Source organism: Leptonychotes weddellii, chromosome 6, assembly GCF_054177405.1.
Source record: "Leptonychotes weddellii isolate Sample4059 chromosome 6, ASM5417740v2, whole genome shotgun sequence".
NCBI classification, from domain to species: domain Eukaryota; kingdom Metazoa; phylum Chordata; class Mammalia; order Carnivora; family Phocidae; genus Leptonychotes; species Leptonychotes weddellii.
In genome coordinates, this window is record NC_138374.1 from 136,023,650 (window position 1) to 136,039,237 (window position 15,588).

At 51.1% G+C, this 15,588-nt stretch overlaps 1 protein-coding gene across 4 annotated transcripts; it reads left to right on the forward strand.

The window, feature by feature from the left end:
* The first annotated feature begins 720 nt into the window (after positions 1–720).
* Positions 721–14,760, forward strand: ETV3 (ETS variant transcription factor 3). 4 transcript variants are annotated; one of them, XM_081825378.1, is made up of 6 exons: positions 787–846; positions 1,913–2,069; positions 2,679–2,734; positions 3,338–3,575; positions 4,789–4,904; positions 10,214–14,760. In XM_081825378.1, coding segments are annotated over exons 2-6 (1,548 nt in total). In that variant the 5' UTR covers positions 787–846; positions 1,913–2,067; the 3' UTR covers positions 11,350–14,760. The 4 variants fall into 4 exon arrangements, with proteins under 4 accessions (XP_081681505.1, XP_081681506.1, XP_081681504.1 ...); XM_081825379.1 differs by lacking the exon at positions 1,913–2,069 and having other exon boundaries at positions 721–846; positions 2,676–2,734; XM_081825380.1 differs by lacking the exon at positions 1,913–2,069 and having other exon boundaries at positions 769–846.
* The last annotated feature ends 828 nt before the right edge of the window (positions 14,761–15,588 follow it).

A 15,588-nucleotide genomic window follows, 5' to 3' on the forward strand; every position in this document is an offset into this window, starting at 1 on the left:
TGTAGCCCTTGGGAGGTAAAGGCCCCCACTAGCTCTTCAATCCTGCTGGGTTCTATCCCTGTTCTCCACGTCTGCCACTCTCAGTGCTCATGCCCGTTTGTTTAGCCCTGCCGACACCCACTCCCTTTCCCGCTCCTGGTGGGCCTGGAGCTGGGGACGAAAGCCAGGGCGAGCTGCTGGAGGCCCTCACCGCGAACGAGCCTTCCGGCCAGGCCGAAAATGCTCTCGACAAGACACTCGCGATCGCTCGCACGGGTAACACAAGGCAGAAGAAAAAGAAAGCGAGATGTTTTCTAGCGACTCAGGGAGAAGGCGAGCCAGCCGCTTGCATCTGGACACCGGGACTGGACGCAGACTGACGGGGAACCGGGGGGCGCGGCCGGGCCCCGAGGCACCCGCGGCGTTCCTCCCCCGGGCGCGCAAGGCCCTCGGCGGGCACAGGGCTCCGACTCCCGCGGGGGTGGGTGACAGGTCCCCGGACTGCGGTCCCTGCGCCTCCGCCCGGCCGCGCGTCCCCAACCCGCCCTGCCGGCCGTCGGGGCCGTCCCGCCCCCCGCGAGCGTGCGTGACGTGCCCCCGCGGCGTGACGCAGCGCGGCGCCCGGCGGGAGGAGCGCGGGGGCGGGGCAGCGGAAGTCGGCGTCTGCGGCGAGGAGAAAGACCGGGGCGCGGCCCAGGGGGAGAGCCCGGCGGACAGACCCGCCCCGGCCCCGCCCCGGACCCGCCCCCGGCCGTGGGCGGAAGTGACGACAGTAGCCGAGGAGGTCACTTCCTGCTAGGGTGGATGAGGAGGAGCCGGAGACGCCGCGGAGGAGACGGGAGCGAAGACGGGCCGCGCCGGGGAGAGGTGAGTCCCGGCCCCATCGCCGGGCCCTCCCGGGCCGACCTCCGGCCTCACTGGCAGTGTCCCCGGGGTCGGGCCCCCAGCGGGCTGCCTACCGCCCCGGCCGGGCCGCCGGCAGCGCGGGGGCGGCGGGGCCCCCGGTGTGTGAGGGGCGGCCGGGACCCGGGGTGCGTTCGTGCGGTGGCTCCGCGGGGCCCCGGGGTGAGGCCGGCCGGGCCGGAGGCAGGAGGGAGGGAGGCTCCGGGGGCCGGGAAGCCGCCCGCACGCCGCCGCGGGGCAGCCGCAGCGCCGGCCTCCGCTCGCCTCGCCCTCCCGGGAACGGCCGCGAGCTGAGGAAGGGCGAGGGCCCGGGGGGGTTGCAGACTCGAGACGAGCGGCCTCGCGGTGAATTTACGGGCGGCGTGGACAAGGCGTCTGCGGACTCCGGCGAGGGGGTGATCGGGGAGCCGGGGTGTCGGGAGGAAGCTTCTTGGTCAAGTCCTTGCCGCGGCGGGGTCCGGACCCCCGAGTCGTGCGCTTGGAGGGCACTCCTGCGGCAGAATGGAGGGCCTGCATTCCGACGGAGCCATCCGGGACTGGGAGCCCGGGCGGCTTCCTGGAACGGTGGGGAGCGGTGTTTTTCCTCCCTGGTTGTCGGGGAGCTGGGAGCAGCCAGCCGGGAGAGGCTCCGAGGCCTTGTGATTGTGTGTCTCGTGTGACTGCGTGTCTGTGTTTGCGTCTGTTTCCTCCTTCCTTTGGGGTGTTTATGTCGTCCTCATAGTTTTATAGACAAACTCGCTGATTATTTTAATGTATGTGGTGAGAAAAAAGCTCGAAAGATGTAGAGGAATCCGAGGTTAGATGAAATTTCCAAGATTAGGAATTCGCCCCCACCCCACCCCGAGGCCACTGAGGCACCTACGTTCCGTCCAGGAGCGCTCTTGCTAATGTGGGTGCTGCGGCCCTCTCATCCACCCTGGGGAGCAGAGAGCGGAGATCTGCCCTCTCCTGTCCGCCTCTCCCTCAGGCAGCTTCACCCCTCCCTCCGTTTTGCTAAAGGATTGACTGATACAAAACTGCTTGCTGCTAGGAACAGGAAATTTATTGAGGAACTGTAAATCTGGATGGAATGAATTCAGATCACAGCAAGACTCCCTGCGCTTTTTCAACAGAAGGTTCTCAGAAATGCCTGCCTTTTTTCCTTCCTGTTAAGGGGAGAAAAATGTGAAAATATTTCTCAAAGTAATGTGAGTAACTGTACATGTGGTGTGTTTACTTCCTGTATCCCACGGTGTTTTTCAAGGAGAGGGGGTTAGTTTCTGACTGGGAGGAGTTTTCCTTCTCCCATCTCCCATAATTCAGCAAAATAAATCAAAATCAGATGTTTTCAGGAGTTGCAGTCAGATGGACTTGGATTTTTTTACTCTTTTTAAAACTGGTACATCTGGGTGAACTCAGGCATGTGTGTCTTGGCATCTGGGCCTGTCTAGTAATAGAAGAAAACCGTTGGGCTTGTTTTGGCTGCCTTTCTGGACCCATTTCACTGCCCTCTTCCTTTCTTACATCTGAAGGGCTGGTCAGGAGAAAGAAAGCAAATATTAAAGCAGTGTTTACACTTTGTGGTTTAAAGTCAGGTGAGAGATAATTATGGCCTTTGAAGCTGATGACCTGAGGACCATCATTTGAGGACTTGGGGATTAGCAGTTTGGAGGTGACATATTTGAAAGAAAGAGGGTTACATAAGGAGGGAAAGACAAGGAAAGGAACTTTGGGGAAAGGCTGTGCCAGAAAACCTTGGGAGGAGAATAAATAAATAGCACCTTAAAGTAATTGATGTGGCTTGTGTCTCTCAGCAGGAGGGCGAAAATGAAAGCAGGCTGTAGCATCGTGGAAAAGCCAGAAGGAGGTGGAGGTGAGCAGAAGTTAATCATCTCTGATGTACCTGGAATGTCCCTCAGGGGTTCCTTTTCTCTCCACTTGGGCTATGTTCACAAATGTCAGACCATGACTAGACAGCCTCTTGACTGGGTGGATACTGCTAGCACAGTTTAGGCTTGTTTCTTATGGATGTATATTAACATGTCTGGTCACCACACCTTTATCCCAAGCTTTAGAGTCTCCTCCCTGTTAGAGACACAGTTCCACCCTCAGGGACAAGGGGTTTTCAGCGTATTTCCCTAAAATGTTAGCTCGTCTTTCCTGTTTGTTTCTGTTGGAACGTTCCTGCCCTCGTGGAAAGTAGGTGTGAGATTTAGTAATGCAGGAAAGAGCGAGAGGTTGGCACACCTGGGTGCTGCTGTCCAGCTCTAGCAGATCAAGTGATTGCCACAGGAAAGGTGACATCTCCGTGCTTTCCTCTCCCCTGTTGTGGTTAGCCCCAGCTGACCGAAGGGCTGTTTATGGCATGTTTGCACAGCACTCTAGAGGTTCTGAGCATCGGAATGTGAAGTCGGGGATACTGATATGTATGAACCTAACTCCTGACTACCTTGATCTTGCCCTTTTCCCATTAAAGGGTATCAGTTCCCTGACTGGGCCTATAAAACCGAGTCCTCCCCGGGCTCCCGGCAGATCCAGCTGTGGCACTTCATCCTGGAACTGCTGCAGAAGGAAGAGTTCCGCCATGTCATTGCCTGGCAGCAGGGAGAATACGGGGAGTTTGTCATCAAGGATCCTGACGAGGTGGCCCGCCTCTGGGGCCGCAGGAAGTGCAAACCCCAGATGAACTACGACAAGCTGAGCCGGGCCCTCAGGTGAGGGAGAGGGTTCCCAAATCCATGCTGTTAACAGATCGGAAGGAGACGAAGCAGTGGGGTGAATGTTGGATAAGAAGGGTATCAGGTGGAAAGAGACTGCACTGTCTAAGTGAATATGTGTGGCTTTGAAGTGGGAGGAGAGGAGCTGCTGAATCTGAGTAGCACAGGCACAGGAGGAGAAAAGCATATCTTTGGTTCTGTGTAGGAGGGAATTCCAACGTGGTTGGCTTTGGGTCCTGACAGACCACCGATTTCTGCTCTGTAGTGGGCGAGCGTGTGCGGTGAAACTCAGGTCGGAGCTCATTTGTAATCTGAAAGATTAGGCTTCCCTGTGGGAAATCTGTTAGAATTGCTCTTCTTTAGGCTCTCCTGGAAGAAACTGGGAAATGTGAAGCAAGCAGAGCACACAGGAGGAGGGTTCCCTGAGTGGACCTGACCTTGCTGTTCAGGTCCCATATCTGTGAGCTCGGTTGTCAGTCCAAAGGTTGCTCTGACATGTCTAAAGATTGACCACTTCAGGTTCTCTCCATTTCTTTTTTTCTCTTTGTCAGTTTTTACGTTTCATAACCTCTTCACCCTCAAGGGGCCAGAAGGCCGTGTGTAAGTGGTGCTCCCGAATAGGTTCCCGGCCAGAGGCCCCTTTCTCTCTTCAGTCTTGGTGACCTTGAATGTCACAGCTGGGCAGCTGCGCTGGACCCTCTCTCGCATCCTTGTGAAAGTGAGGCAGGCCAGGCCGCCTGTTGTTGTCCACATTGGGGCACATGATTGTTGGACCCACTGCCACAAAACAGTTGGACATTTCTTCGCCTGCGCTTTGTGCTCGGGCCTCCAGACTGGCCATGTCAGGCGTCCCAAGAGACTTGTCTGCCCCCGCCTGGGCACGGCAGTGACACACAGGGGAACAGGAAGGAAATGGACTATGGAATTGAAACTGTAGAGTGACAGAGGAGAAGAGTGGTTGGGGCTAGGATAGGTGTTCGGGATCTTAAAGTGAGATTGTCTCTGTAAAGCTCCAGCCAAGGACTTAGAACATCGTTTGAAAATTGAATAAGTCTCCCAGCCCTAACCTCAAGGCCGGGCTGCAAAAGAATGATAGTGATGTTTCGATGTAATACTTAGAGCCAGAACTGTTGATCTCAGTGGTTACCTGTGTGTATTAAAAATTGTCAGTAGCTAGAAGGTAAATTGACACATGTTCCTATTTTTACAGATACTATTACAACAAGAGGATCCTTCATAAAACAAAAGGGAAAAGGTTTACTTATAAATTTAACTTCAACAAGCTGGTGATGCCCAACTACCCATTCATCAACATTCGGTCAAGTGGTAAGAAGCAAACTTTCGGTGGGGAATGAATTTTGATTTGATAAAGAAGTTTAAAAACCCAAGTCTAAGACCTGGCATGTTAAAGGAATTTTAGAAATTAGACTAGAGTTGCGTGGATTGCCCCCAGGGTCCTGCTTAGGTTTCCCTGTTTGTCCCCTACAGGGAGTGACAGGCTCTGTCTGCTACATCAAGAGAGATTTGTTTAGTTGTTTATTTGGTTCTCTTTTGTGCATATTATTTGTGTCTCCCAGATACTTTTCCGCTGTCGTCTTTAGGAATTATGTTCCATAGGTTCGCGTTCATGTTTCAGTTCAGTGTTTCAGAACTCACAGTGTTAACACCCTGCCCAGCGGCTCTTTCATAGACGAGAACCGGTTTCTACAAACACTTCCGATTTTCTATGAAACTACCAAGCTCTCCCTTATCAAGTGAATATCATCAAAACCACAGCATCCTTAATCACAGAAGGGGAGGTTCGTATGTTTGCAGTGAAAAGCAGTGTCTTTGATCTGCAGCAGCACCTCCTCAGAGAGTAAGGTCTGGGGTTACTTGACCTTCTTTGCTCTTAAGTGCAGCAAGGCTTCCCCTCCAGGCTCTCCTCGGATAGCTCGCCATCACGGCTCCTCACGAAGGTTTTAGGTCACACTGGCCTCTGTCCAGTCTCTTAGTAGGGGGTTGGTTTTGTTTCAGTTCAGAGGCAAGACCTCTCCCTCCCTAGGAAAATAGATTGTATTTAACCAGTTTCTGACCAGTCCATCAGTACTCTGTTTCTGTGGTGGTGTGTGTTATGCTGCAGTATTCTGACTTCTCAGAGAAAAGTCGGAAGAAACTTGAAAAATCAGAGCGGGGGTGTGGCTGAGAATATACTGCTGAGATCCATTGCAGATAGGTCGTTAACTGCACACAACAAGTTAGGGCAGTTTGGGCTTGATGCTGCTATATCGCCACAGTTCCATCTCATCTCTCCTGTAGCCACTCCCTCCTGTCCCTGGGGCATGTGTTAAAAAAAAAAGTGGTATTGGAATGCATCTCTCTAATCACAACCTGTTTTCTTTCCTGGTGCCTGAGGGAGAGGTGTTAGGAAATCAGACCATTCTAGCCACTGGAATCCTGTTTCCTCTAGTTTTCACTCTGGCCCCCTTCCTGTCTACCTAGAGGAATTGGGACTCTACTTGGATATACCAGCAATTTTGAAGAATGTGTTGGTGTTCCAAACCACTCCCCGCCCACCCCCCGCCAAAAAGGGCTTTGTCGGTTTTGTTCTTAATGTCTTTGACCCATTTTTGTCTATTGAAAACCCAGAAGTCCAGCCACTTGGGCAGCCTGGAACAAGGCACACCCATCAGCCCTTGGGAGTAATGCGCCCTTCCAGGGGAAGAAAATCTGGATCCTCACTCGGGGAAGACTCTGGTCTGCCAGCGACCTAGCGGTAATGCCTGGCACAGCCTAGTCTGCCTGAAAGCAGTGGGACCAACATTGATCCTTAACAAAGTTTAAGACCCTAGCGGAATGAAGTCACAGGGAAAGCAGATCAGTGTGCATTTCATTTAGGTATATACTTGGTTGCTTACGTCTTGGGTACAGATAACCCCAAAGAACGGGAGTCATTAACTCATAAAGCACTTTTACCCAGATAGGCCAAATGTTGTTTCTGGTTTAACTTTTATGGTGACAGGGGAAACGTAACATTTATTGAGCATCTGCTTCGTGGAGGTACTTTTGTTTGGTGTTTTGTGAGTTACCATGTTCAACTCTCCCAGCCTGCTATAAAGTGTGTATCTCAGTATTCACATTTTACAAATGAGAAAATTACAGAGGACAGCAAAGTCCAAGATTGATATGGGCTTGTTGAGTACAGTTACCTGTTGAACGGTTTCTCAGGAAACCACTCCTGAGAGACTTAGCTCTTGAAATCCAGCTTTTATTGAATAGTTCATACATTCCTCCCCCAGATTGGAATTCATTCGTTTGCTCAACAGATAATGTGTTAAGTCCTGAAAACAAAAAGAAAAGATTATGGTGGAGTTCTTTCTCTCAAGGAACATAAAATTTAGCAGGAGAGATAAGATAGATGAAGTTGAGCACAATTCGAAATAACAGTGTGGAATGTGACAAGCTCTCTAGGTAGCAGAGCTGTGTGGATTTTGAATCTGGAGGTCAGAGAGATCATGTCTAGATGGTGGTGGTACGTATCCAAATAATTCAGAGGTTTAGAGTAAAAAGCACAATGAATGCTCTCTCTTCCCCCACCATCCTCCTCACCATTGACAGTTTAGGGTAAAATGCTTGACATTTGGATGGTGTGGAAGTACTTCTGTGTACAGTCTCGTCATTACTCTTAAAAGTGTGCTATAAAATACGTTTTTCTGTATTTTTTAATGTTTATTGTCCATCAGAAACATTGGGAACATACAGAAGATACTAGGAACAGTGCTCACCTGGTGGAGTGGGACTGGTTCAGGAGTTCTCCTCTGTGCCTCCCTACCCCCACCCTGGTGTTTTGTATTTCTCTTTATTTTGGAAAACTTTAAACCTATAGAAAAATGGGAAAAAATAGAACTGTGAACACCCATGTGTCCTCTCTCTAGGTTCACTAATGATTGACATTGTTGCCACATGTTTTTTCTCTTATATATATTTTTTAAGTTTTTTTTGAGGTTAAGTTACAGACGACATGACATTTGTCTCCTGTATACTTCAGCACGTATCCCCTAGGTACAAGGACATTCTCCTCCATGACCCCAGTAACATTAACATACCTGGGAAATTTAACATGACTCTACTGTTCTTGTCTAATAGTATGTGCCTTTTACAGTTTTTGTTTTTAAAGTGTGATTATTGTGTAGTAAAAAATTACGTGTCCTAACAAATACCTAACATACAATTTGCTGTGTGCCGATACTATTGTAAGGACTTTATAAAAATATTAAGCCTTTAAGTTTTCATAACATGAGCCCTTTTATAGGTAAGGAAACTGAGGCACAGAAAGGTAAGTAAATTATCCAGAGTCACACAGCTAAGAAGTGGTAGAGCCGGGGTTTGAACCTAGGCAAAGGTCTTGTTATTTCCATTTTGCCAAAGGGGGTCAAAAACCAGTTGGTTACATGCTACGAAATAGAACGTGCAAGGACTGAGATTCACACCCAGATTTTTCAGCTCAGCCACTCAGGTTTCATAGTGGCTTCTTGAAGGTCATCTCCTTCAAAGCAGTGTTATTCAGAGTTGTGGAAGCAGTAAGCTAATGTTTTTCAAACAGAACCGTAGACCTGTTGTCTCAGTATACCCCATGTAACGGTAGGCAGCTATGCTTGGTCAGGGGGGAGGGTCCAGAGTGCTCCCTGCAGCATTGCTCCTAGGTTACACCTTCCCTAAGTTCATTCGGAAAGTGTTGTGTGTTCTGTGCTCTTCTTGCAAATTTACAATGTACCTTGACCTGTGTAAAGAAGGAAATACCCTCCAGTTTAAAAAAAAACAAAACTAAACTAAATTGTTCAGGAGACAGGACCTTCTGTCCCCACGCCCCTCCGCCACCACATTATACTCCTAGTCCTTCAGAACACATGAAAAGTGGTTTTTTGCTTTTCAGTAGATGTGGTCTTAATATAAAATCAAGACCCAAATGAATCAAAAAGAGTAGATAGAATTTTAGCTGCTGTAATAGGCTGGCAGAAGAGATATTTTTGGCCTGGGACCTTCCTTTTTTTTTTTTTTTTTTTTAAGATTTTATTTATTTATTTGAGAGAGAGAGAGCATGAGAGGAAAGAGGGTCAGAGGGAGAAGCAGACTCCCCGCCAAGCTGGGAGCCACACGTGGGACTCGATCCTGGGACTCCAGGATCATGACCTGAGCTGAAGGCAGACGCCCAACCGACTGAGCCACCCAGGCGGGCCTGGGACCTTCTTGATTCTAGTCAAATTATATACAAGGTCATGCATCAGTTTTTCCTCATTGAAAAATCAGGTCACTGGCTTTAGGGGGACAAGGAGCAGTTTCTGTGGAACTTCGGTTTGGGAAATGCTCTGGTAGTGTCACTCAGTCCCAGGTGCCCAGAGGCCACAGTGCACACGGCAGCCCACGCCAGAGTCCTGGCCGATGGCCCCTGTTACTCCAGAACCGGAAGGAGGTAGCTGATGGCGCAGTTCCCAGCCGCGCCAGGCCTCACGCCCTCGTTTCTTCTCCTAGGTCACCATACTTACTTGGGTTTCCTTACTTTTCCTTCTCCCTTACCTCTGCCTCAGAGTGTAAAAAGCCCTCCTGACATCATCACTGATCGAAGCCTCCGGTACCTCCCAGGAACCCGGAGGGGGCTCTGAGGCCTCTGCTGGCACACCTTTCTTACGCCTTGTTGAGAGAAGGACCTTTGGGGGGAGTGGAGAACCTATGGGCCTCTGAATATGATGTGTTTAGTGTGGTGTTGGTTTCTGCTTCAACTCGAGTTTCAGTTTTAGCGGGCAGACTTGGCGGGGGGGGGGCAGGGGGGAACAGGTCCTGTATTGTCTCCCAGCCTGCTCGGGGCCTGAGGAGCACTGAAAGCAGGATGGGAATGGAGATCATTACGTAGAATGTGTTAGAGGAAACAGATTTAGAGAGATCAAAAGATATTTGAATCTCTGTGGTGATTTTATATCAGAAATGATAAAAGATCTACCATAAGAACTCACCTTAATGACCATATGGCCTTTTCTTTTTTAATCTTCTTTTGTTCTTAAATATGGTCTTGCGCGAGTCTGAGTATGTGAGGTGCAGAGTCTTTGGGCTTTTAATGCATTGCTTTACGTGCGCATCATTTCCAGTGGTGTTTGTGTTTGGTTTGCTTGCTTGCTTGATCGATAAAGCCAAAAGTATGAAAATAAAAAAACACTACTTACCAAGCTGAGAATTGCAGCACAGTATCTAGATTGGAGAGGAGAAGGCTCACATACCCATCCGTTCATTCAACTAACCTGTATTGAGCCCCAACTAGTTGTTAACCACAAACTGCTTTATGTCTAGTCGTGAACAGTAGGAATTCTCCCCCGCCTCGTGGAATTGATGTTTCAGAGCACAGATGAATAATGGTTATCTCAGGTGGTAACGAGTACTGTGAAGACTAAGTGGGCAAGGGCTAGGGAGAGACGGCAGCCGGCTCGGGTAGAGGAAGCGAGCTGTGCTCCTGGGAAGATGGGGGGCGGAGGGATTCCACGCGGCCGGAGCGTTGGCTTCCTGTCATAACAAGATGTAAACATCTTGGGCTCACGTAGCATAAGTAACCGTGCTGACGACGGGTGACCAGTTCTCTAAAGTGGCCTTTGTCTCCTCCACCATCACAGGTGTGGTTCCCCAGAGTGCGCCACCAGTGCCGACCGCCTCTTCCCGGTTCCATTTCCCACCGCTGGACACACATTCTCCCACGAGTGCCGTGCGGCCGGGGCGGTTCTCTGCCGGCTCCCTCACTGCTTCTGGCCAGGAGTCGGCCAGTGGCGCCGACAGAAAGGCAGAGCTTCCGGAGCTGGAGGATGGCTCAGCCGCCGACTGGCGCCGGGGCGTGGATCTCCTGTCCTCCTCCTCCCGGAGTGCCGTCGGTGGAGGGCTTGGCCATCAGAAACGCAAGCCTGACATAATGCTTCCCCTGTTCACCAGGCCAGGGATGTACCCTGACCCCCACAGTCCCTTCGCTGTCTCTCCGCTCCCTGGCCGCGGAGGTGTTCTGAACGTCCCCATCTCCCCAGCCCTCTCCCTGACTCCCACCATCTTCTCCTACAGCCCGTCCCCAGGCCTGAGCCCCTTCACCAGCAGCAGCTGCTTCTCCTTCAATCCCGAGGAAATGAAACACTACCTTCATTCTCAAGCCTGCTCTGTGTTCAACTACCATCTGAGTCCCCGGACCTTTCCCCGTTACCCAGGACTCATGGTCCCGCCACTGCAGTGCCAAATGCATCCCGAGGAGTCGGCCCAGTTCTCCATCAAGCTGCAGCCACCGCCAGCTGGGCGGAAGAACCGGGAGAGGGTGGAGAGCAGTGAGGAGTCAGCCCCCGTCACCGCTCCCGCCATGGCTCCCGTCCCCCCAAGAATTAAGGTGGAGCCAGCCTCTGACAAGGATCCCGAGAGTCTCCGGCAGTTGGTGCGAGAGGAGGAACGCTCCCATGAGGAGGGCACTGTGCCAAGCAGGACCATAGAGGAGGAAAAAGGCACCATCTTTGCCCGCCCGGCCGCACCAGTCTGGCCCTCTGTCCCCGTTAGCAGCCCAAGTGAAGAACCCCTAGAGGTGACTGAAGACAGTGAGGACAGGCCTGGCAAAGAGCCCAGCGTGCCCGAGAAGAAAGAAGATGCCCTGATGCCCCCCAAGCTCCGGTTGAAGCGGCGCTGGAACGACGACCCTGAAGCCCGAGAGCTGAGTAAGAACGGGAAGTGCCTCTGGAGTGGGTCTGGACCCCGGGGCTTGGCCACAGCCGCTGCCGACGCCTAGGACTGGAGGTGGATTGGGAGCTGTTTATACTATAATCACATGCAGACGTGTATTTATGTAGCGAGGTTTGAGGGTTGGGGGGAGGGGAGGGAATTAGACTGGTTTGATCATTCTAGGGGCATAAACGTCTTTTTATGTTTGGGGGATGGGATGGGTATCTTCTGTTGTAAATTAGGTGGGACGTGAACACTTTTTTCCTGGTGAGTAGCACGCAGGAAGGGTAATGAACTGAAAGGAGGAAGAGCCTCTGCTTCCTGGGGAGGCTCACACTTTCTGACAAACTCCCAGGGGGCCAAGGTGTCCTTGGTCCCATTATAGTTCAGGTTCCAGACTTCTTTCTTTTCTATTGTATTTATATATGAAAAGCCATTAATGAATTTCTTTTGCTCGGAGAGGGAGGGAGAAGGGAGTAGGGCGTGGTGGGGAGGCTGAGCAGTGAGAGACCATTTTACCAAGTGTGTTGCCTGAAATGTTTCTGTGTAGTTCCTTCGGGGGAGGAGTAACGTAATCTCAGTCTTACTGGGACAGGGGGATGTTCAGATGTTGCTTTTCTTCTTTCTTCCTTTGTCGTTTGGCAGTTTTTCCTTTCCTTTTTAAAAAACCGGCTGCAGGAAGCGGGAGCCGTGGCACCGGTCCCGGGGCTGGGAGGGCCCGGCGGGGCGGCGGGACTCGCGCTGCGGGCTCCTTGGACTCGCCCCTCCTCCACCTGCTAAGAAGCCATGAGGACTCGTAAGCTCTCGTTCAGGGAAGACAGAAGAGGGCATGAGGAAGTAACCCGATGCCTTTAAAAACAAACACAAAAATGATCTTCATTTGTCTTTTACCATCGTGGGTTTGGGGAGCCAGACTGCAGAGTGACTGCGAGTGAGTCCGCCGAGCAGCCCAGCCCTGGAGATGGCTGCGACGTGTCTGGGTCTCTGATCGTCTCCTAAGTGAAGCCTTAACAATGAACATACTTTCATCACGTGATACGGGTCTGTCAGCATAAACCTGTAAAAGGGACGGAAAACTCTTCAGACAACCCAGGAACGTGGAAACATGGTTACATGTCGAGCTGGTGTTTAGTGGTCCCCTCTTGACTTCCTGGGGCCGGGGAGCAGAAAGGCAGGATTGTGGGAGCTCAGGGCCAATGAAGCCCGGAAGTGCAGAAGGTAGCTGGGGTGCAGTGGGTGCTTGTGGAGGCTGAAGGCGGAGGTGGACAGAGACACAGAAGGAGGCTAGATGCCAGAGCCCGGGAGGAACGAGGGAGTCGGTGTGTCTGTCCCGTTGTGTCATTCCTGCCATACCCACTTCCCTAGATTGTTCTCGTTCTCACGATCAACTGACCATCCCACAGGAGACTCCGGTTTACAGGTAGAAGCTATTTCTCCGAGAGAAAGCCCCTCAGCACAAAGGAACAGGAAAGTGTCACTCTGGCATGAAGCAGAAGGGGCCTGATTTTGGGGGGGGGGGGTGCAGAGAGAAGCCACAGCCACCCACGTGTGCGTGCTCGTAACCACGCGCTGTGGCCAACAGAGGAGACGCTGAAGTGGCTCAAGTCTGCCTGGCCTCAAGGCAGGGAGAGAGGAGAGGGCTCTAGAGCCAGTGGAGGTGAGAAGTGGGCACAGGGGCGCCGTCTAGGAATTGGAGGAATCCCCGACTCCACCTTAGCCTCAGTGAACTCTGTACACTGAGAAGCATTCGAGGGGTGTCTTTTAATGGGGGCTGGGGGGATCTTTTTGAAAGGAGTGCATGCATGAGAGATGGGAAAGGGTCAGAGCAGGTGAGTGGGTTGATAGGTGGCTTCGGATGACTTGAGTCCATCGTGCTATTGTCTGGCAAGTGTCCACCTCCTCGTTCAGTTCAGATTCCAAATAGTGACGTGTCCTTCCCTAGGGAAGGGATCTGGAGTGCGGTCTCTGTCAACTCGGGCTTTGGTCGGGCTGTGAAGGGCTCCTTGTTCAGGCTCCTTTTGGTTTCTCGTCCATTTCTCTCTCTGCATCTCTTACCTCGGATCAGAAAGCAAGCCCGGGCAGGTGCAGGATGGCTCTCTGCTTGGCGTTGCTCAATCTAACCAGGGAGGCTGGCTGGCCCCCCCTCTGTCCATGAGAGCAGAGGGCCGGCACGTGTCGGTATGAACTCAGGAATAGAAACTCGAGGCCTTTAAAATACGAGGGAGAGAAATCCGTGATGCATACCTGGAACCCCCTGGAACCCAAGTGCCAGAATTTCTAGATGCTGCTTCTGTTTGAACAAAAAGTCACTGCTTTTAACTTGAAAAAACACACTCGAAAAATGTTCAACTCCATGAAAAATGTTTTTTGGCTTTAAGAAATTGTTTGGTGTTTTACTGTTTCCTTTGACTGCCATTCCACCAGGAAATCATTGGTTGATTTGCACTGCACACTGGGGCTGGGGCAGGGTGTGGGGATCCTTACACAGAGCCAAACTTGGGCTTGCTCAGGAAGGGGACCAGGAATGTGGAAGTCATTGACATTTCCTGGGGTAAAGGGGTGGGGGGTACTTTCTCACCCCCCGACCCCCTCCTGGCAGCACCTGTCGCCAGCCCAGCACAAAACCAGGCCTCTCTTGTGAGTTTCATCACTGGCAGCAGGTGGAGAAAAGGGGGACAAAACCAAGCCTGTTTTCTCCTCCATTTTTTCCAGATTTCGCTGTGCCAAACATTTAAAACTTTGCAAATACAAATCTTGAAATTTCATTAAGAACTTGTTCATGCAAACAGTGTCCCTTCACCCCAGTCTTCAGGCTGCACTGCATTAAACCAGCTCGCTAGCTAATGCAGGGAAATACTGCACCCTAGTCCTCCATGGGCCAAGAAACTTTCAGAAGCATTAAAAAACATAGTTGAAGTACATCACTTCTCACCAAGCGGGTAGTCAGTTGGCTGTTTGTCCCTTGTTTTTTATTTATTCCATAATTATGTTTGTACTTTTTGTTTTGTAAAGGGTAATGGAACATTTTAATTTTGCTTAAAAAAATTTTTTGATCCAATCTTTCAAGAACTGTTCTATTTTCACTTTGGGGGGTGGGGGGAGTTACCAGTTAATTTGTTTTGAAATATCTGGGCGTTCTTTGAGTTATAAAATTGTGAGGCAGGGATTTGTGAGTGAGACATTCACATGTGAAAGGTGACTTCACTAGTTACCCACTTCAGCAGTGTGTATATGTACATAGATGTAAGTAATCGACTCCATTGTGCAGTGCCTTTTAGATGTTCCACTTTCTATAAAGTCTTCAGATTTTTGCATATATATTATATATATATATGATGTAATGTTATAGAAATATATGTATAATATACATATTTTTTCCAGGGGTATCTGATAGCTCTGTATTTTGTTATGGAAGTTGAAAGAAAAAAGTATTTTACCTCAGAAATTAAAGTTAAATAAAAAAAATACTTTTAAATAACGTTTGCAGGGTGTTGGTGGTGTTGACATGCTGCGCCAGGGCGGCCGTGGCCGGGAACCTGCCGAGCCTGTGCCCACCCCACGCCCCCCCGTTCGTCCAGTCGCACAGGGAGGGGCAGGTCCGACAGGTTCGGGGACTGTCCGTATCCTGGCGTCAGTGGCCGCTGCTAGAGAAGGGACAGCTGAAGCCAGGGACACCGGTGCGTGGGGGAGCTTCCTGCCTCAAGATTGTCCTGAAGATGAAGAGTACGTGAGCCCGGCCGGCTCCGTCGGTAGAACACACGGCTCGTGATCTCGGGGTGGTGAGTTCAAGCCCCGTGTTGGGCATAGAGCTTACTTGAGAATTAAAATTTTAGAAAAGAGAGCGCCTGACAAAGCCAGACCCAGTAGGCCACACGTTGTATGGTTCCATTTATAGGCAACGTCCAGAATAGGCGAGTCTGGAGACGGAGCCTAGGCCAGCGGCTGCCCAGGAGAGCAGGGCTGCTGCTGGGCCGCATGTTCTTGGAGGGAGGCGGGGCTGTGCAGGTCGCGCTGAGAGCTGCACAACTTGAATGAAAACCAGAGTCACGGTTACTCTGAAAGGGTGAATTCCATGCTACGTGAATTCTCTCTCGATACAGGTGGTTTGGGGAGGTATGTGACAAGCCAGTACTCGGGAAGCCAGTGGGGGACAGGGATCCAGAGGGGCAGGCAGGGGTCTCGCTGGGGTGTTGAATGTCCCACAACACAGCCTACAAAAGACGGTGCCCGGCTAAGTCACCTCATTTCCCCCGAGGGCCCCACGTTCGTCGAATCATAGCCAGGTGTTTGGCTCCTCTTGAAGGGT